Here is a 21,367-nt window from a genome sequence, read left to right as displayed (position 1 = left end):
TGTGTGTGTGTGTGTGTGCGTGCGTGCGTGTGCGTGCGTGCGCGCGTGCTACGTACATCGGGCGCCCTGTAGGAGACACACTGCAGGATCCAGTGGATGGCGGGGCTGTAGAGGGTGAGGTAGACGGGCACCTCCACCCGCTGCAGCACCAGCTGGTTCTGGACACTGTCGCCGTGGACCTGACGGAACGTGCCCAGCAGGTCAAAGAAGTTACGGTTCAGGCTGTCCTTCAGCTGGGGGGCGACCTCCATGCCCACCTGGGAGGGAGGAGAGAGAGAGAGAGAGATTAACCCATTCTGACCTGAGATCAGATTCTAAAAAATGTCTTCTACATCCTGACAGTTTTCCATTCTGACCTGAGATCAGATTCTCAAAATGTCTTCTATACGTCAGTCGCTCTTCGATTTTTCAAAAAATAGCAGATCTACAAGCTCGTAGCGCGCCACTCGGTGGCGCGCTATGAGCTTGTAGATCTGCTATTTTTAAATAGCTAAAGCATAACATGATGCTGACACCAAAATGGGTTCCCTCCCAAAATGGGTCTTCTATCTACCCCCCCAGCCATTGTAAAATACCCGGTAAGCTGGGCCCTCGAGTGGCTTATTGCTTTTCTAAAACGGTTACAAACATATAGCAATATTAACCTAATAAAACGATTGAATTCACAAAAGTAGCTACGCTTTGCGCCACCAGAGCGAGCCACGTCACTTCCTTGTTGTGCTCGGCAAGTAGGCCCAGTGATTGAAGGAGTGGGTTATCGGTGGAATTTACACCGGTCACGTGACGGTATAACCAGCCAATCAGAACAAGTAAGACGCGCAAACGCAGTGTGTGTGTGTGTGTCTGCGCTACAGCTGCGCCTTCTGGTGTGTGTGTGTGTGTGTGTGTGCTACAGCTGTGCCCTCTGGTGGCAGGCGGGTGGTGTCACAGCGGGACAGACAGACAGACAGACACACACACACACACACACACACACACACACACACACACACACACACACACACACACACACAGACATGATCTGCAGGGTCTCATAGTTAGTGCTCATTGCATTCGCAATCAGGTATTGGGACTACCCGTTTCAGAATTGCATTTCTTTTCACTGACGAAGCTATGATGACAAACTACTGTATGACTCAAATATATTGACAGTTTTGTCGAAATAAATGTATAGGGAGGGACTAGTAGAGAAGAGATCTAGTAGAACAAAACAAGGTCCAGGTCATTTACAAGCTCACCGTTATGAGCTTGTAGATCAGCTATTTTCAATCTTGCCAATCAAGCATTTACAACGTCATCAAGGCCTGCCTTTGACAAAATCAACTGTAGATTTAGTCGACTAAAGACTTATAAGTCAGTTGAATAAAACTAAAGAATTTCAAATGCCAAAAAGGCGACTATAACTAATTTAACCCATTCTGACCGGGCACCCATTTTGGTGTTGGCATCATGTTATGCTTTAGCTATTGAAAAATAGCAGATCTACAAGCTCATATCGCGCCACCGAGTGGCGCGATACGAGCTTGTAGGTCTGCTATTTTTGAAAAATCGAAGACACTTTTAGAATCTGATCTCAGGTCAGAATGGGTTAATAATGAAACTGTAAGGATGTAATAGACATTTTTAGAATCTGATCTCAGGTCAGAATGGGTTAAATTTTATTCAAAAGACATAAATAAATGTCAAAAAAATAAATCAACATTTGCTGGCACTGTAGAAAAGTTGATGTAATGCATGCTCACCCTACAGAGGTAGGCTCTGGCATAGACCGCGACCAGAGGGTCTCCGATCCCCCGGATCATAGCTGTCAGGCGAGGAAGGGTCTCCTGGATGCCCCTGTGTAGGAGACGAGGAAACGCCATTATCAATACAGCATGCTGTACAGGTGGATTATCATTAGGGCTGTCAAAAAAAATCGATTCAAGTTAGAATCGCGATTCTAATGCCGTCCGATTCAGAATCGATTCTCTTTTTCTTCTTGCACAAATGTACCTGTAGCCTACCTGACAGGTACATTTGTGCAAAAAGAAAAAACAAACATGCACAGGTACTACCTGTGCAATGCATTATGGCCTGGGTTTCTGCATAGTGCATTTACTACCAGCTAAGCTAAGCCTGCCAATTGTATTTATTTTACACCTGTTTTAATACTAATGTATTGTTCTGGTATTGAGTGAGAAGAGATTTTGTAACTTTTGTACTGGTTCAAATTTGTGCAAGCTAAATAAATGAGACATGTTCTTACTCTTGGATTTAACCTTTGTGTGTTTAAATCATTCAGTTGATAAAACCTTTACAATTATACAAGCTTTTTACTAAATGTACTCTGCTTTCATGCCAGAAGACTGGAGTAGATCATGCTAAAATTATATTTAATTGTTTTTAATAAAAATAAAAAACTGCTTTAGAATCGGAAAAAAATCTTTTTTGATTCGCAGCCCTAATTATCATTACATCTGTTTTTTTTAAGCCCCATTGGGCGACATGTTGCACGTACCAAGCCTAACTCATTCGATGACGTTAAAACATTATCCATCCTACTGTTCCTGTTGTTGAGTTTTTCCACTAAGCTTTGAAAAATCATAGAATAATAATGCGTCGCTGCTATACAATCTGGGCATTGGCGGTCTTCTGGGCCTTCAAGAGAACATTTGGTCATTATTCCACCTGAGGGTCAAAGTGAGGACCAGCTACATGGAACAGGATAACTTACGCCTTATTCAGGAAACGGTTACACTTCAGGATGGCTGCTTCAACGTATCTGTGAGACGCCAGTCAATGATTCTAACTTACAGTACACACAATGACCATTACTACAATTTTACACTCATTTTACACTCTCAAGAGTTGAATTATTGTTAAACATCTGCATTACTTAAAGGTATATTCAGTGATTTCACTCAAAAAAACGTAGGTTTCGTTTTTGGCTGGGACCTAAGCCTTTCATCCAATCAGGATAGAGAGCCAAAAACGAAACCTAAGGTTTTTTGACCCCCAGGGGTTAACTGGGGACAGGGAGGAACTCCTTATATGGCCAGCACACTCTATAGTAGGGAAGATTATCACAACAAAACAAAAAGATAAGTGATATTTGAATTAAGTGAAATCACTGAATATACCTTTAATTTACAAGAAGTCTACACAAATAGAGAATGCAGAAGAATTGTTATTCTGATCAACGTTTGCCTGTTATCTCTGCTAATGGTACCAACATCAATACAGCATGGAATTGTTGGACAAAATGAGCTCATCTAACAATATCAAAATATTGAGGCTAAATCGAGGCAAAAATGTCATCAAATGGTGCAGGTGGTCCGTGGCTCATAATTGGACCTTGATATGAACAGGGTTGATCAAAAGGATACAGCCGCGGGACGAGCTCTCTGATGGAGGCGATCTTGAAGAACCAGTTGAGACAGGTCTCCTTGGCCGTGTCGTTCACCTCTTCGGCTGAGAAGGTGTCTGACAAATCAAATCAAATCCTGGCTGTTCATTGTTTTTATCTCCGACAAGTGTAGAAATGGACCTCTGGGGAAGTGTGGCCCGATCGATGCATTCCTATTATTGCGACGGTGGCGCGCTACGGGAGCGTTCCTCCTTCGCTCTTTGTTGTTGATCGGCAGTTTGGATTATATGTCCGCCCTGAAACTGGGAGGTCGGGGGTTCGATCCCCGGGCCGGGTCATACCAAAGACTGTACAAATGGGACCCAATGCCTCCCTGCCTGGCACTCGGCATCATTGGGTTTGATTCGAATGGGACCCAATGCCTCCCTGCCTGGCACTCGGCATCATTGGGTTTGATTCGAATGGGACCCAATGCCTCCCTGCCTGGCACTCGGCATCATTGGGTTTGATTCGAATGGGACCCAATGCCTCCCTGCCTGGCACTCGGCATCATTGGGTTTGATTCGAATGGGACCCAATGCCTCCCTGCCTGGCACTCGGCATCATTGGGTTTGATTCGAATGGGACCCAATGCCTCCCTGCCTGGCACTCGGCATCATTGGGTTTGATTCGAATGGGACCCAATGCCTCCCTGCCTGGCACTCGGCATCATTGGGTTTGATTCGAATGGGACCCAATGCCTCCTGCCTGGCACTCGGCATCATTGGGTTTGATTCGAATGGGACCCAATGCCTCCCTGCCTGGCACTCAGCATCATTGGGTTTGATTCGAATGGGACCCAATGCCTCCCTGCCTGGCACTCAGCATCATTGGGTTTGATTCAAATGGGACCCAATGCCTCCCTGCCTGGCACTCGGCATCATTGGGTTTGATTTGGGGGGGGGGGGGGTCAAATCAACTAATAGCTGCAGCCGAGCTCGGCACGGCTGCAGCTCACCGCTCAGAGAGACGGGTCAAATGCGGAGAACAAATTTAACTGCGGTGACGTGTGTGACAAATCGTACGACTTTGACAAACGATCACACCATTTTAAGGCAAATCTTCATGAAACGGAAGGACGATGACATACACACACACACACACACACACACACACACACACACACACACACACACACACACACACACACACACACACACACACACACTAAGGCCTCTTTTAGACGGCGACCATCTCCATATAACACGTCAAAGTCCCGTTGCGTTCTAATTTTTTCTTACCCTTTACACGAGAACGCACACGTTATGATATGATGTGCTATTATGCTATACTGTCGCTAGGTGGCGATAACGGGCTGCCAAATAGACAGGTCACCCACGTAGACGCAAGCGGCGCAACACTGCTCTGGGCGCGCCACGGGATGATATATATTTATTAAATAAACGCTGCTGCCGCGGCTGCCGTCTATCTTTTTATTTACATCATGGTTTTACATTCAACATCGCTGATGAGCATCACTTTGTAGGCGAGGAGGGAGGCTTGTTCAGGAACTCCATTATATCATAATGATATTGCTCTGCATCAATGTAATAAACATATGCGCTGTGAGCCAACATGAGCCATGATGTCATAAGTTTTGCGGATTCACCGTTTTGCCTGTTTATATGGAGACCATAGGAAACGGCGATCTCAAAGATTTCCACTCTGGGAGGCGGTTTCACTTCGTTGCATTTTCACCTCCTGAGAACACGGTTCTCGTCTAAATGACAGCAGCAAACGATACTTTATGATGTTGTCGTTACCTGGCAGAGGATGTGGCTCCGAACACATGGTCCAGATTCTGTCGTACACCAGCCGACCTGAGGACGGAGCCGGGGCGGAGAGCAGAGAGAGAGCACAGTCAGATTTTAAAGAATGCCGAGTCTGTCAATATTTTTAAAAGTTTGCTGAAAACGTTTTTTTTTTTTTTTTTTTTCTGAAACACTTTCCTGATGTTATGTGACCTTGATTATGTGTTTCTTATTTGCTTCTTGTACTGTCAGGTTTTAAATTTGATTGATTTTATTGTGTTCATTCTTGTACAGCACTTTGTAACCTTGTTTAGAAAGGTGCTTTATAAATAAAATGTACTTACTTACATTTAACAAACAAAACACTGCATGTTCACCACGCCCCCAGTTACAATGTGTGTAGGCCAGCAATACCCATGGATCAAAAGCCATTGATTTCACCAGTAGTCTATGGAGCATTTTTCACCTGTCAAACCGTCAGTCTTAAACACAATCAGTACCGGAAGTGCATCAAAATAGAAGCTCTGGGGTGCCAGAGTTGTCTGATCGCTTTTACTCTGAAAGCCATGAACCGGAAACACTTTCCTAAAAAAAGTTGACTTTACAAAGAGACCTCACATCCCCGATCATCTTAATTAATTTTTTTACGCTCCAAAAAAACGTTCATATTTTGCGGGAGAGACGGATGAGGAGCAGAAATGAAGCGCCAGCATATCGATCCGTTCATCACCACGGAGAGCGCCTTGGATTAGGAGATACGAGACATTCTTTCCGCCGCGCTAACATGGGAGTCAATGACAAGCTAATAGTTGCACTGAGCGTTAGCATACGGAAAGCGAAAAGCGAAATGCCAAAAAAAAAAGAAGGAATAATTCTGAATATTCTTATCTCGCCCCGCGTCGCTGGGACGTCGCTAGGACGTCCACAGACGTCGTAGGCACTAATATTTGGGGATCCTTATGACGGCCTCAGGCGTCGTATGAACTGAAACGGTTAATGGGGCGGCAGTGGCTCAGGGGTAGTAGTAGGGCTGGGTGCAATAACCGCAATACCGCCATACCGCCGGTATGTAACGCATACCGCGGTATCGGGTTCATTACCGCGTTTTCTTTTTATGAAATGATTTATTTATTTATTTTATTAAATGAAAAATGCATCATAATAAACAGTGACGCTCAGTCAGTCTAATCATGCCAGCAACACAACAACACCAGAGGGAGTTCAAAAAACCATGTGCAACCCAGATTCGGCACAAACAAGGATTGATTGATTGATTGATTGATTAAAATATTTATTAACAGTTTGCAGAATTACACTACATTTCAAGCACAACTCAATACAAAGACTGTTAACTGTGAGTGGACACTTGTTTACAAGAGGGTCCACCTAAATTCATTTCACTCCTATGCCACAAAAATGTGGAACGCCCTACCAACTGTCATTAAGATGTAAATCCCTTGACTCTACCCACCCCTTTCCCCCCCTCACTGTATACGTTTTCCCCCTTTTTACCTCCTTTATGATGATTTCCTGTTTTTGGCTTTATAGAAGTGCATAGTGTACAAAATGATATGATGAATTGAAAATGGTGGACCCTCTTGTAAACAAGTGTAATGCTTTATGGCAGGGGTATTCAATTAGATTAGGCCTCCTATGTGACACAGACCGAGTAGAAAGAAACGTGCCATTTTATCATGACTATTAGTGAGGACCTATTATATCAAGATAGGTTCAAAAGTGGTCCTTTAATGATTACCGTCATTATGGTAATCTCACAATTAATATCGCACACACCATACCTGTAACTTTTATTAGCCCTCTTATTATTCCCCCCCTATTATTTGGGGGGGCGGTAATAACCGCCATACCGGCGGTATGGGGGCCGGCAATAACCGCGGTAATAAAAATCCCATACCGCCCCAGCCCTAGGTAGTAGCCCGTACAGCGGCCAAATGGTGAACCGTGAGGTTCCCAGTTGGCGTCGAAGTGTCCTTGAGACGAGACTCTGAACCCCTAATTTTAGTTAGTTGGTTTCCGCCATCGGTGTATGAATGTGTGTGTGTGACTGTGTTGTAATAATGTGAAGCGCTTTGAATAAAACATTTAATTCTGTCCTACTGTCTTTTTAAATTATATTTCGACCATGCAATTCAATTCAATTCATGCACACCTGTACAGTATATCTGATGTGTATGCCTGTGTGTTTTACCCACCAAACGTGTCCAGGATGTCTGTGATTAGGACAAACTTGCTGGGGTAGAACTGGATCACGGAGGTGTCCGACAGAAGCTTGGAGCACTGAAAACAAACACGTTTTAGAGAACGTTTAATTAAATGCTGTTTGTTTTTTAGATCAACAACATGGGTGGCAGCAAGGTGGCAGAGTCAGCCCAAACTACAATCCACGCTGTGTTATTTACAAATGCAGACCGTGTAGGAGAAACAGATAGGACAGCTGAGAGGGAGACAGTGTAGGAGACACGCAGTATAACAGAGGGAGACAGTGTAGGAGAGACAGACAGACTGTAGGAAAGCTACAGTAAACGCAAGAGACAGTGTAGGAGAGACAGGCAGTAGAAAAGCTGAGAGGGAGACAGTGTAGGAGAGACAGACAGTAGGACAGCTGAGAGACAGACAGTGTAGGAGAGACAGACAGTAGGACAGCTGAGAGACAGACAGTGTAGGAGAGACAGACAGTAGGACAGCTGAGAGACAGACAGTGTAGGAGAGACAGACAGTAGGACAGCTGAGAGAGAGACAGTGTAGGAGAGACAGACAGTAGGACAGCTGAGAGAGAGACAGTGTAGGAGAGACAGAAGTTGTAAGGGCACAAAGGGAAAGAAAAACAATAATACTTTTGACATCCTATGGCTATTGTATTGGGCTTTATATTTATACTTTGTATTGTCAAAAAGCAGTAAATAAAAAGGTCACTGTGTTTACCTGGATGACGATCTTCAGAGCTTTGACCTTCTGGTCTGACGACCAGGCCTCCTTCAGAGACTGGTTCAGCTCCTCGATGCGGTTCACATAGTCCTGCTGGGAGAGGTTCAGCAGCTCTCTCTGGGAGCCCTGCGAAGGCACACACGCACACACCTTAACCTCGTTCTGACCTGAGATCAGATTCATACGAGGTTTCCGCCGGACACACACTGGTCTGATGAACCCATTCTGACCTGAGATCAGATTCTAAAAATGTCAGTCGCTCTTCGATTTTTCAAAAATAGCAGACCTACAAGCTCGTATCGCGCCACTCGGTGGCGCGATATGAGCTTGTAGATCTGCTATTTTTAAATAGCTAAAGCATGACATGATGCCGACACCAAAATGGGTGCCCGGTCAGAATGGGTTAACCCGTTCTGACCTGAGATCAGATTAAAAAAAATGTCTTCTACTGTACACATCCTGACAGTTTTCCATTCTGACCTGAGATCAGATTCTAAAAATGTTCTTCTATGTCAGTCGTTCTTCGATTTAAAAAAGAAATAGCAGACCTACAAGCTCGTAGCGCGCCACTCGGTGGCGCGATATGAGCTTGTAGATCTGCTATTTTTAAATAGCTAAAGCACGACATGATGCTAACACCAAAATGGGTTCATTTTTGGACTGAAGTCGATTAAAAAAAATGTCTTCCTAATCCTAATTTTTTTTCCTGAAAAACCCATGTTTCTATGTCAGTGCAGGGCTCAACCTTTTTCATGTCAAGGACCCCCAGAAGTATATCTCTATTGGGCCACGGACCCCCATCTCAAAATATGTATAGTTCCAGGGACCCCACCCCCCCCCCCCCCCCGGAAGCCAATATTTTAGTTTAAAAATGTTCGCTCTGAAATATATATTCAAAGATTTGTGCCACATTTTCACGATTTTTCAAAAATAGCAGACCTACGAGCTTGTAGCGCTATGAGCTTGTAGATCTGCTATTTTTCAATAGCTAAATTATAACATAATATTTAACATATAATATATATTTAACACCAAAAGGGGTTCCTTTTACTCGGCGGACAAATACAGATCATTCTGGGGGGTCCTTGAGCGCCACTGATATAGTAATATAGGTTTTTTTCAGAAAACCACATTTAGAAGATTTTGTATTTATTTTATTATTTTTAGAATCGTCCTCAGGTCTGTATGAATTAAAACCTTAGAGTATATATATTTATAGAGAAGGCACCCAGAGGAAATCTTGAGGCGAAATGGACATAGTGGCCGAATGAAGGTATTGCAGCCTGGCCCCAAACACATGAACGCGCTGTCCGTTGACTATCATTGTACACGTTCACGACGGACGACGCTCGTGCGCGTTCAACGGCAGCGCGTTCATGTGTTTGGGGCCACTCACCATTGCAATCCGTCCCAGAATGCACTCTGTTCCTACCAGGAAGGAGTGAATCCGCCTCATGCGCTTTTGAGCAACTTAATGCAAGTGGATGGGAGGAGAACTCGGGTGTCTTCTCTATAGATATATATACTCTATGATTAAAACTGGTCTGAGAACCACTGCTGTAATGCTATACCTCCTCCAGGTCGTCCAGTTCCTCCAGTCGAGTCCGGACCTTCTCCGATACCGCAGAGTTGCCAGGGCTGGGAGCCTTGCCTATATAAACAGCACAGACGGGAAAAGCACCAATAAAACGTAAAGAATCATCATATTAATACTATCCCATTCTGACCTGAGATCAGATTCTAAAAATGTCTTCTACATCCTGACAGTTTTCTGAAAAAAGCTATGTTTCTATGTCAGTCGTTCTTCAAATTTTCAATAATAGCAGACCTACAAGTTCATAGCACGCCACTCGGTGGCGCGCTATGAGCTTGTAGATCTGGTATTTTTCAATAGCTAAAGCATAACGTAATGCTAACACCAAAAAGGGGTTCCCGTATAGAATGGGTCAACTAGAAAAGTCACAGTTTTAGAAAGAATTGCAGTGTGGTTGCCGCAGCCGCTTTCACGAATTTTGAAAATTTCTAAAACGCTTGAATAGTTTGGTCTTCTGACCCTGCAAAGGGAATTTATGTCTTTATAAACGATTGTAAAACATAGATTGGTTTACGTAACCAAGAACAGATGTTGTACAAAATGTTACGCAAAGCTCGGCCAATCACAGCAGAAGTTAGGTAGGTTACTCCGGAAGAATGATAATAAAGTGTGACAATAACTATAGTCTGGTTGCACTTTGGGCAACCAGACTAAATAATAATAATAATAATAATAATAATAATAAAAATGACACCTGTGTGAAGTGAGGGGCGCTCTTATCATCGTGACGTAAAATTAATTTGCTCAAGACACTATGACGTAAAATTCTCCATTCATTGTCAATGGGAATTTAATGTTTGCGTACAACGGAAATCTACACTAATAGCTGAATATAATAATAATAATAATAATAATAATAAACTTTATTTGTATAGCACCTTTCATACATAAATGCAGCTCAAAGTGCTTCACAGGGCAGGACACAAAAATATAATACAATAAAACACAAGTAGTTAAAATGATAGAACAATGGCAAAGAACAAAATTGAATATAAGAACATAAAATAAATAAAAACAAATAAAAACACCACATGCAGCAATCAGTCAGGGCAGGGTAGGAACGTGCATAGTAAAACTCAACTAAAAAGCAAGAGTGAAGAGGTGAGTCTTTAAGAGGTGAGATTTAAAAATGTCTACAGAGGGTGCGTGTCTGAGCTCGAATGGAAGCTTATTCCAGGCTGTTGGGCCGTAGAAGCAAAAAGCTGCCTCACCATATTTTTTTGTGCACATTCTTTTAGGCACTTCAAGTAGGCCAGCATTGGAGGACCTGAGGGGGGCGGTTAGGGACATATCTAGGTAGGCAGTCACGGAGGTACGGAGGTGCGAGACCATTGAGAGCTTTATAGACAAGTAAAATAATTTTAAAATCAATCCTAAAAACAACCGGAAGCCAGTGCAGTGATGCCAAAACTGGAGTAATATGTTCTCTCATCTTAGTTCTAGTTAAAACTCTAGCTGCTGCATTTTGGACAAGTTGTAATCTGTCAGTCGTTTTCTTAGGCAGTCCTGAAAAGAGTGCATTGCAGTAGTCAAGCCGAGAAAAAACAAAGGCGTGGATTAGCGTTTTTGCATCGTCCAAGGACAAATAGGCTCTGATTCGTGCAATATTTCCAAGGTGAAAAAAGGCAATCTTGGTAACATGATTAATGTGTGAATTAAAATTCAGAATCAATAATAACCCCCAGGTTCTTTACTGTACTGTTACTTTCTAGAGTCAGGTTGCCAAGTTATTATTGATTCTTTCTGCTCGCTAGAACCGATTATGAGAACTTCTGTCTTATCCTCATTTAGCTTGAGAAAGTTCTCACTCATCCAACATTTGATGCTAGACAGACAGGTCAACAGCGGGTCTAAAGCACAGGGATCATCTGGGGCCACAGAAAGATATAGTTGGGTATCATCAGCATATAAATGAAAATTGAGGAGGGGCTAGTGCGCCCCTTAAAACAGCTTAAGCACTCAACCGGTCAATATGACGAGTCATCAGGGAGACTTGACAGGATATTTTCACATACTAGCACATACTGTATTATCAATACTCCAGGTTAACCCATTCTGACCGGGCACCCGTTTTGGTGTCGGCATCATGTTATGCTTTAGCTATTGAAAAATAGCAGATCTACAAGCTCATATCGCGCCACCGAGTGGCGCGATACGAGCTTGTAGGTCTGCTATTTCTGAAAAATCGAAGAACGACTGAATTTTTTTTAGAATCTGATCGCAGGTCAGAATGGGTTCATCAGACCAGTGTGTGTCCAGCGGAAACCTCGTTATGAATCTGATCTCAGGTCAGAATGGGTTAATATAGAGGTTGGCGAGTACTGGTTGGTTGAAACACATGTTTACCTTTGTCAGAGCCCATGCAGAGATTCTGGAACACACAAAATGAAAATAGAGTCATTAGGTTTCAACATGCTGAAGCATGTCTGAATAATACATCTATATTTACGATTGAGAGAATTCCACAGCGACATTGATTGGGCGGCGGTGACTCAGGGGTAGAGTGGCTGGATGGTAACGGCAGTTCGAACCCAGGCTCCCCCAGAGTTGGTGTCGAAGTGTCCTTGAGCAAGACTCTGAACCCCCTAATTGCTCCTGATGTGCTGGTTGGTGCCTTGCATGGTTTTCCGCCGCCATCGGTGTGTGAATGTGTGTGTGAAAATGGGTGAATGTAATGCACAATCTATGTAAAGCGTCTTGGATAAAGGCGCTATATAAATGCACCATTTATTTATTTATTCTGGTAGAGATACTCACTATGGAGAGCTTCTCAGTAGTGGTGAACCTGGCCAGGATCTCTCCTCGCTTAGACGACCACGGCTCAAAGTCTGTTCCCACCACGTCCTCTTCCTTCTCCCTCTTCCTCCTCCCCAACTCCTGAGAACACACGCGCACAACATGCACGACCACACACACATTTTTTTCCCAGACTTCGATCAGTGGTTTTCGACCCTTTTCATGTCAAGGCCCATTATGTATTTGCCATTTGAGTCCACGGACGGACCACCATCTGATGAGATCCAGCCTCACAAGGCCCAAAACGAAAGAATATTTTGTTATCGTTGGATGAGGTTTTTGTCCAAATGCCATGCCGTAGCACTTACCCTAACCCCTTAGATAGCATTTCTGTTGGCTTAGATAGCATTTGACACAGACTTATAGCATGTTATGTAGACAGCACTATAATTGTATTGTATATAGTCATAGCACGCCATAGTACATATGTATAGCATAGTAGTACATATGTATAGTTTATATGTATAGTGTATGTATAGTTTCATTATATAGATATTCCACTGTTACTTTCTTAGCTTACGCATGTTTCATGATAAATGCTTTTATGTGATGTATTCCCATGCTTTTGTTCTTGCTTAAATGTAAGTCGCTCTGGATTAAGAGCGTCTGCTAAATGTCTAAATTGTAATTGTAAATTGTATTGATGTGGTATCATCAGGCAACAGGCAATGCTGATCAACATAACAATTATTTTACATTCTGTAATAGCTCGTAGCTTGTGTAGTGTTCGTGTGAATTAACTAATGGAGATGTTTGACAATGATGTAACTCTTGAGAGCGTAAAATGAAACCAAATGGACCAGTAAAGTCATTTGGTTTCATTTTACGCTCAACATTCTCTCGAAAAACACGCTCTCAAAATGAAATGCATCTACCGGTATGTGAAATTAAATGCATCTACCGGTATGTGAAATTAAATGCATCTACCGGTATGTGAAATTAAATGCATCTACCGGTATGTGAAATTAAATGCATCTACCGGTATGTGAAATTGAAACGATGAAAAGTTGTTACAATGTGAAGCTATAAAGGATGAACATTTGCTACAATGTTATAATAATATAATAGTTGAATGGGATACAATTACAATTTACAATTTAGGCATTTAGCAGACGCTCTTAATCCAGAGTGACTTACATTAAGCAAGAACAAAAAGCATGGGAATTAAATACATCACATAAAAGCATTTATCATGAAACATGCGTAAGCTAAGAAAGTAACAGTGGAATATCTATATAATGAAACTATACATACACTATACATATAAACTATACATATTTACTACTATGCTATACATATGTACTATGGCGTGCTATGACTATATACAATGCAATTATAGTGCTGTCTACATAACATTCTATAAGTCTGTATCAAATGCTATCTAAGTCTACAGAAATGCTATCTAAGGGGGTAGGGTAAGTGCTATGGGCCATGATGGAGTCTGAAAAGGTGGGTTTTCAGACTACGGCGGAAGATTGGGAGTGATGCTGCAGTTCTGACTGCAATGGGAAGTGCATTCCACATTGTTTTAACGTGACAATTATTGATAACAAAACCGATTGCATCACTCCTATTTGTTAATAACTCTTGATCTAAATCATTCCATCCAATTCTGAGAAAAGATTATGTGTTAGACGGCCCCCATTTACCCACTTTCGACATTTCTGCACGATAGCGACACATTTCAATACGTATGACTGCAGCGCCAGTCACACATTTAGAAAGAAACTAAGACTATTCAAAAAGACTATATGACTATAAAACTTAAAGGGTAAGACCACTTTTTTTTAGGTTTGGGTTGTGTAGTTACTTTGCCATGATGCAACTCCAAATGTGGACAAGAAATAAAAAAATACTGCTCCAGTGATTAGAAATTGATAATTCAAAATATGCTCCTCATTGACTTACATTGTAGCTAAAGCAGCTCTCAAAGTCACTCTTTTAGTACGTAAACAAACACAAACAAAGTTGATTCAGACAATATAGAGAATTACCAAAACTCATGTGGTTTTATTTTTTCATAAAAATGTTAGATTCCTGTTGATTTTACTTGATTTTACTATTTGAAGATCTGGATCCGGATCCACGGATCCAGTCCGGGTTTTCTTCCCAATAAAAAGGACAAATCAACAGGAAGATAACATTTTTATGAAAAAATAAAACCACATGAGTTTTGGTGATGCTCCATATTGTCTGATTCAACATTGTTTGTGTTTGTTTACGTACTAAAAGAGTGGCTTTGAGAGCTGTTTTAGCTACAATGTAAGTCAATGAGGAGCATATTTTAAATTATCAATTTCTAATCACTGGAGCAGTTATTTTTTTTTCTTGTCCACATTTTGAGTTGCATCATGGCAAAGTAACTACACAACCCAAACCTCAATAAAAGTGGTCTTACCCTTTAAAATCTAAGTTTGCTGTCAAAGCCAACACCGCTCTCACTCACCCCTGCGGAGCAGCTGTGCGACAGGGCGGGGGTCTCCACGGCCGACGCGGCGGCGAACAGGGACAGGGGGTCCGTGCCGTCCAGCATGGAGCTGAGGGGGTCCGGGACCACCGAGGAAGAGGACGAGGAAGAGGACGACGTGCTGCCTTTGCGGGTCCCGCGGCGAGACTTGGTGTCCGTCACCTGGGTAGGAGAAAACAGTTTTTATTGTCGTTTAATGAACAATTACACAATCACGCTCCGTCGTATGAGCGTCGTGTTTACCGGTTGTCTTAAAATGTCCCTTTTTTTTATTTGGTGACCCGAGACAATTTAGGCCCTCATTTATCAACGCGGCATACGCCAGAATATGGGAGCACGACGTCTGCATTTACCATTTCCCCAAAACCTTGAACGTGAGCCAGGACAAAAATCACGTCAGGTCGGGAGCTGTGGTGGGCTTTGTCCTGTTTCTCTGTCGTAGAAAAGCGGAGCAGCGTTGTCTGAATTGTTGGCAGGCTGTCACAGTCATCTAAACATATGTATACACTCCTAAAATGTATAAAACTAATAATGTGAAAAATATATATTTTGTAAAGACATGTCATATGAAATTGGTAGGATATTTCCTTGTGCAAGCAATTAAAAACAATGTTGCAAGTTAGATGCTTAAGTCATTTAAACAGTGTTTTGCATGAGTATTCCTCTCTGAGTATTCCTCCTGGAATAGTTAACTTCCATGACATGGATCGGGAGGCATTTGCAGTGCTGCAGCTATAGTCAAGTCTACCAACCAACGGGTAGGCTACTGCAATCTACAGCCATGTCTGTTTCTCACGTTACGTCTCGTCCTTTTAATTAAGGATACACCCCGACGTGCTCGAATGCCAATAAATGTGACTGCCGAGCCAGCGCAAGTGGGGACCGCATCCGCATCTATAGGTAGGCTAACCCAGCCAGCCCACCACCACCACCAGTAGCCTACCACCAGTACCACATAAGGTTTAGGCAGGGAGGCAGTCTAATATGCAGTAGACTGTCATCAGGCACGTGCAGAGGGGGGGGGGGGGGGAGCTAGGGGGGCTTGAGCACCTGCCCTTTTGCAGAAAGTGCCCTTTCTTTTTTTTCTTTTAGGGAAAGGGCACCCCCCCCCCCCCCCCCCCACATAAGGGCATGGGGGGTGATATGGGGGCCAATAAGGGCTTGTGTGGGTAGCCTGGTTAATAAACCAGACCGAATCAGCCGTTGGCAAAAAATAATTGCCTACCGGCGGATTTCGGTCTGGAGAGGCTCAATTGTACGCCCATTTCCTACACCAGAGAACTGGGGCGGCCAATCGGGACACGGTATGCAATATGGGCGGGCTTTGGTACAGTGACGTTCAATGCTTGAGACCTTTGACTGACAGTAGCTCTGACCAATTGCGTCAAAGGGAAAATGTTTGAACCCGCCCCCCGGGAAACAAGATCCATGCACAGCCTCTCCAGACTCAAATACCACACGACACACAGCATCTCCAGACTCAAATACCACATGACACTGTGATTTGAGTCTGGTTTATTAGCCAGGCTATTGTGTGGGGCCAATAAGAGCTTGTGTGGGGGGGGCAATAGGGGCTTGTGGTGAGGGGCCAATAAGGGCTTGTGTGGGGGGGGGGGGGATAAGGGCTTGTGTGGGGGGCCAATAAGGGCTTGTGTGGGGGGGGAAGGCTTATGTGTGGGGCCAATAAGGGCTTGTGTGGGGGGGGGGGGAATAAGGGCTTGTGGTGAGGGGCCAATAAGGGCTTGTGTGGGGGGGGGGGGGGGGGGAATAAGGGCTTGTGTGTGGGGGGGGGGGGGGGAATAAGGGCTTGTGTGGGGGGCCAATAAGGGCTTGTGTGGGGGGGAAGGCTTATGTGGGGGGCCAATAAGGGCTTGTGTGGGGGGCAAATAAGTGCCATTGGCCCTTCAAGACAAACATTTGACAATTAATGATAATTCCACTATCATAATGAATTATCTTTTAATCTGCCATCAGTCAGTTTATATTGCTTATTTTACTGTCCAATGACATGAAATGGCACAAGGGACGGACTCCACAAAAAGACCACCCCAAAAATCGGCATGTGCCCTTTTCTGGAGTTTGAGCCCCTGCCCCCCCAGTGCTCTGCCCTGACTGTCATAAACATGCATGGTCATCACCACAGTGACAAACACAGACCGAACAGGAGGAGGAGATTGCAAAACAGCATTCTGTCATGGGCTGTGACAATGACGTGAGCAATGTTATATAATTAATGCTTCACAGAATCACAGGTTCAGGTTTTCATTCACTAATCTTGTTGTATATTAAATGCATAAAGACTTTAATAATTGTATATACAACTAACAACACACAGTGACAGTTGCTTGCAAGTATGTGCATGCGTGCGTCTGTGAGACTGTGTGTGTGTAGTAGGCTATGAGAGGGGGGGGGGAGCGGGGGAAACTTTTTATTGGCTTTTTCCATCATGTAACCATGGTTTCCAACTTTCCATACGTTGTTTGGTCATTTGTCGTTGCCGTTGTTCATGTCGCAAAAACGAGGGCGAGGCTTCATTTCATAGGGCGTGCCAGATTGATTTCAGCCGTCACATTTATCACTGCTGGATCAGCTGTTTGCGATCACTTTATGAATGCCGTGGCGGCGTGAGTGTACTACAAAACCTACACTCAAATTTGGGGCAGATTTTACACTCAATTGATAAATTAGGGCCATAGTTTTCAGAAAAAAAACCTGTGTTTCTATAATCAGTGGTGCTCATTTCATGTCAAGGACCCCAAAAATGATATGTACTGTATCTGGCCAGAGACCACCATGGCAGGCACCATCTGAAAATATGTTGTTCCAGGGACCCCACCCAGAAGCAAAGATTCACTGTGATTCATTTTTGTTTTTCCTCAAATGGTGGAGAATGGGTGTTAATTCTGATCTACAAGCAGATCTACAAGCTCATATCGCGCCACCGAGTGGCGCGATACGAGCTTGTAGGTCTGCTATTTTTGAAAAAAATCGAAGAACGACTGACATTTTTAGAATCTGATCTCAGGTCAGAATGGGTTAATCAGACCAGTGTGTGTCCTGCAGTGGAAACCTCGTATGAATCTGATCTCAGGTCAGAATGGGTGTTAAAGTGCCGTTGGACTCACTGTGATGGCTTTGAGAGGATGGTAGTCTCCAAACTCCACCGGCACGGACTCCAGACGACAGCTCTGCAGCTCCGCTTCATATCGACGCTCACGCGAACGCCTTGACACGCAGGAACACACACACACACACACACACACACACACACACACACACACACACACACACACACACACACACACACACACACACACACACACACACACACACACACACACACACACACACACAACAACAGCCATTTCTGATTAAATCCCATTGAAATTAGGTTTTTTTTCTCCTCTGCTGATGAATTTAATACACAGGAGTAGGACCACATACTTTTAGCCTAAATGTTTTACTGTACCGCCGTGCTGTTTATTATTTTATTTTATTTTATTCTATTCCACGATTCTTTGACCCAGTGTCAATAATCCTGGGAGCTACACTTCCTCTGCCAACCTGGGGGGGCAGCGGACTGACCTCATGCTTCCTTCTATGTCTGCTTCTTTTCACCTGACAGGGGGGAGTTTCCCTGGTTGGACGTAGCACGTGGAAGGAACACGTTTTTCCGACCAGTTCCTTTCCCCTCCATCAGGCGCCCCGGCTGGCCAGGGGGAGGTAGTTTAGAGACCAGGATTACTGCATGTTTTTTGTGAGGGTACCTACCCTAGGGGACACGGGGAGAACATGCAAACTCAACACAGAAAGGCCCTTTCGCCAACCCCCCGCCTCGGAAATGGGCACTGATGAGGAGAGAACACGCCCCCAGCACCCACAGTGTCCCCTGCGGGAATCGAAACCAGGACCTTCTAGCTGTGAGGCGACAGCACAACCGACTGTGCCACCGTGCCCCCTGCATTACATTTTTGACTAATGCCGTATTCAATCAATCAAAAGCATTACACTTAGTTCATGCATTTATTTGAAAAAATGTTGCAAAGTAATTCTTGAACACAGATTAGAATATACAGGGACAACTTGTCTTATTTAGTTTGGACCAATTCTTCCAGAGGGAGTGCAACAAACCATGTACAACCCAGATTCGGCACAAACAAGGGACTAAATTATTTTCGCTCCTATGCCACCAAAATGTGGAACGCCCTACCAACAGTCATTAAGACATGTGAATCCCTTGACTCCTTCAAAACCGCTCTCAAAGGGCACCTACGGATGGCTGCAATTCGAAACTGGCCTCTTTTTTGCTTCCTACATGATGAATTCCTGTTCTGTTCTTTAGCTACATAGAAATGTCTATTTGTATGTCTCTAAATGTTTGTATGTCTCTAAATGTTTTGATGAATTGAACAATGTGGACCCTGTTGTAAACAAGTGTAATGCTTAATTGGGTCGTCCACTCACAGTTAACAGTCTTTGTATTGAGTTTGTGCTTAAAATGTACTGAAATTTTACAAACTGTTAATAAATATTTCAATCAATCAATCAATCAATCAATCAATCCATCTACACCAAATCTTGCAAAAACAGCTGACCTACTGTACAAGCTAACAATGTGTCAACGTGGTGTGAGCTTGTAAATGATTAATTAACCGTTCTTTTGGCAAAGTTCCCCAGGACGCTGGCTGACCAAATATTTTTCAAAGACACATTTTTGGGACAATTTTTGCATACATTGTGTTTTCCGTTTGGAGATGTACAAACTGTAGAGATCAATCGATCGGCCACCAATCGGTGATCGTCCGATATTCACTCCAAATGACGTCCCAAAAAAACCCCGATGGGACCCTCCCTACTGTACTGTACTGTACTGTACTGTACTGTACTGTGCAGCATTAACCCATTCTGAACGGGAACCCATTTTGGTGTCAGCATCATGTCATGCTTTAGCTATTGAAAAATAGCAGATCTACAAGCTCATATCACGCCACCGAGTGGCGCGCTACGAGCTTGTAGGTCTGCTATTTTTTGAAAAATCAAAGAACGACTGACATTTTCAGAATCTGATCTCGGGTCAGAATGGGTTGATCAGACCAGTGTGTGTGTGTCCAGTGGAAACCTCGTATGAAATCTGATCTCAGGTCAGAATGGGTTAATGAATCCATTTGTGTCTCTCACATGTCCCTCTGGGCAACAACAGCAGTCCTCCTCATTAAGGTTGGTCTAATCCATTTAAATGGTCATGGAGTAGAGTCACATGTTGTCACATTATAACACAATTCTATTTGGTCACTGGGGCTTCTATTCTCCTCAGTGGAATGCAGAAGGGAAAGGAAGCGCATTCACTCAAGTATTGTTCACAAGTTCACTTGTATTGTGAGGACATTTTTACTTGACTGAGTATTTCCATTTTTCTTCCCCCCCCCACTCCCCCTCCCCCCCAAATGTATTACTTCTAATGCCACTACATGTTACAATTATTCAATAGCTGTACTTACTACTAGTTACATTGCAAAGTTAGTTATTTGTACAAAAACACACAATGGTAAACTGGTAAATTGTAGAAAGCAACAGGTATAGTACGTAGCACAACATGATTAAAATCAGTCCCATCTTTGACCAGTTTCTACAACACATTATTGCTATGCATTACTAATTCATTACAATACAATAATAATAATAATAATAATAATGGTAAGTGAAATGGTCCATTATGCATAAATGAAATAAATATTGGTACTAAAAATGTTTGATGGTTGCACCTTTTCTCAAGTAAAGTACAAGACTGAGCAACCCAGTATTTCTAAAGTGTTGTTGTTTGTTTTTTTGCACTATTACTGAAGTAGAAAACATGACTATACTAAAATGACACGACTATAAATAACGTGAATCTTTCTATGTTGTCCTAATATACATATTGACTGTAAAAAGATGACAAGTCTTATACAGACTAAACAAAACAAGTCAACACTTAATTAAGACGGTCGTGCACACACGCCTCATCCATTACTGCGTCATTAAACGTGGTGCGACTGAAGGAAAAATACACGTACAGTAATAATGTAATAAAACACATTTAGTTGTAATTTGATGATGATGATAACAGAGCATCTTACTTACCACTGCACGGCCGCCATGTTGCTTCAACTGTCTGTCACATGACGTGAAGTGATGTCTCAACACTTCCTGGTTCAACTTTTTTGGAAGATATGATATTTTATATCAAATATATATTTTTTTTAACTTGTCCAAAGCTAATAAATAAATAAAACAAATAAATGTTTCGTTCGCAATGTCGTGGACCGTGGATATATAGCTGCGTTTTATTTGTTCAACAAATTGTTGCCGGTGGTGACCACAAATAAAACTACATTTCCCGAGATCCAACGCGCCTCCTTTTTCCACCCGGACAAGACGGTTGGTTCCTG

General features: G+C 43.0%; 1 protein-coding gene across 1 annotated transcript in view; it reads right to left on the bottom strand.

Annotated features, from left to right (window-relative positions):
- vps35l (VPS35 endosomal protein sorting factor like) overlaps nt 1–21,091 on the bottom strand; it is a 42,011-nt gene extending 20,920 nt beyond the window's left edge. The window contains exons 1-13 of the mRNA XM_083787018.1: nt 21,060–21,091; nt 18,065–18,164; nt 14,919–15,101; nt 12,434–12,553; nt 12,023–12,047; nt 9,654–9,733; nt 8,080–8,208; nt 7,350–7,434; nt 5,149–5,205; nt 3,366–3,462; nt 2,714–2,761; nt 1,743–1,836; nt 57–257 (exon numbers count right to left, since the gene is read on the bottom strand). Of these exons, the coding sequence (XP_083643144.1) occupies nt 57–257; nt 1,743–1,836; nt 2,714–2,761; nt 3,366–3,462; nt 5,149–5,205; nt 7,350–7,434; nt 8,080–8,208; nt 9,654–9,733; nt 12,023–12,047; nt 12,434–12,553; nt 14,919–15,101; nt 18,065–18,164; nt 21,060–21,076 (1,236 nt within the window). The 5' untranslated portion in view covers nt 21,077–21,091. The remainder of the gene's footprint in view (nt 1–56; nt 258–1,742; nt 1,837–2,713; nt 2,762–3,365; nt 3,463–5,148; nt 5,206–7,349; nt 7,435–8,079; nt 8,209–9,653; nt 9,734–12,022; nt 12,048–12,433; nt 12,554–14,918; nt 15,102–18,064; nt 18,165–21,059) is intronic.
- Nucleotides 21,092–21,367: the final 276 nt, after the last annotated feature.

Source organism: Protomyctophum parallelum (genome assembly GCF_964188405.1).
Source record: "Protomyctophum parallelum genome assembly, chromosome: 17".
Lineage (NCBI taxonomy): Eukaryota > Metazoa > Chordata > Actinopteri > Myctophiformes > Myctophidae > Protomyctophum > Protomyctophum parallelum.
This window is presented reverse-complemented; position numbering and strand designations above follow the sequence as displayed.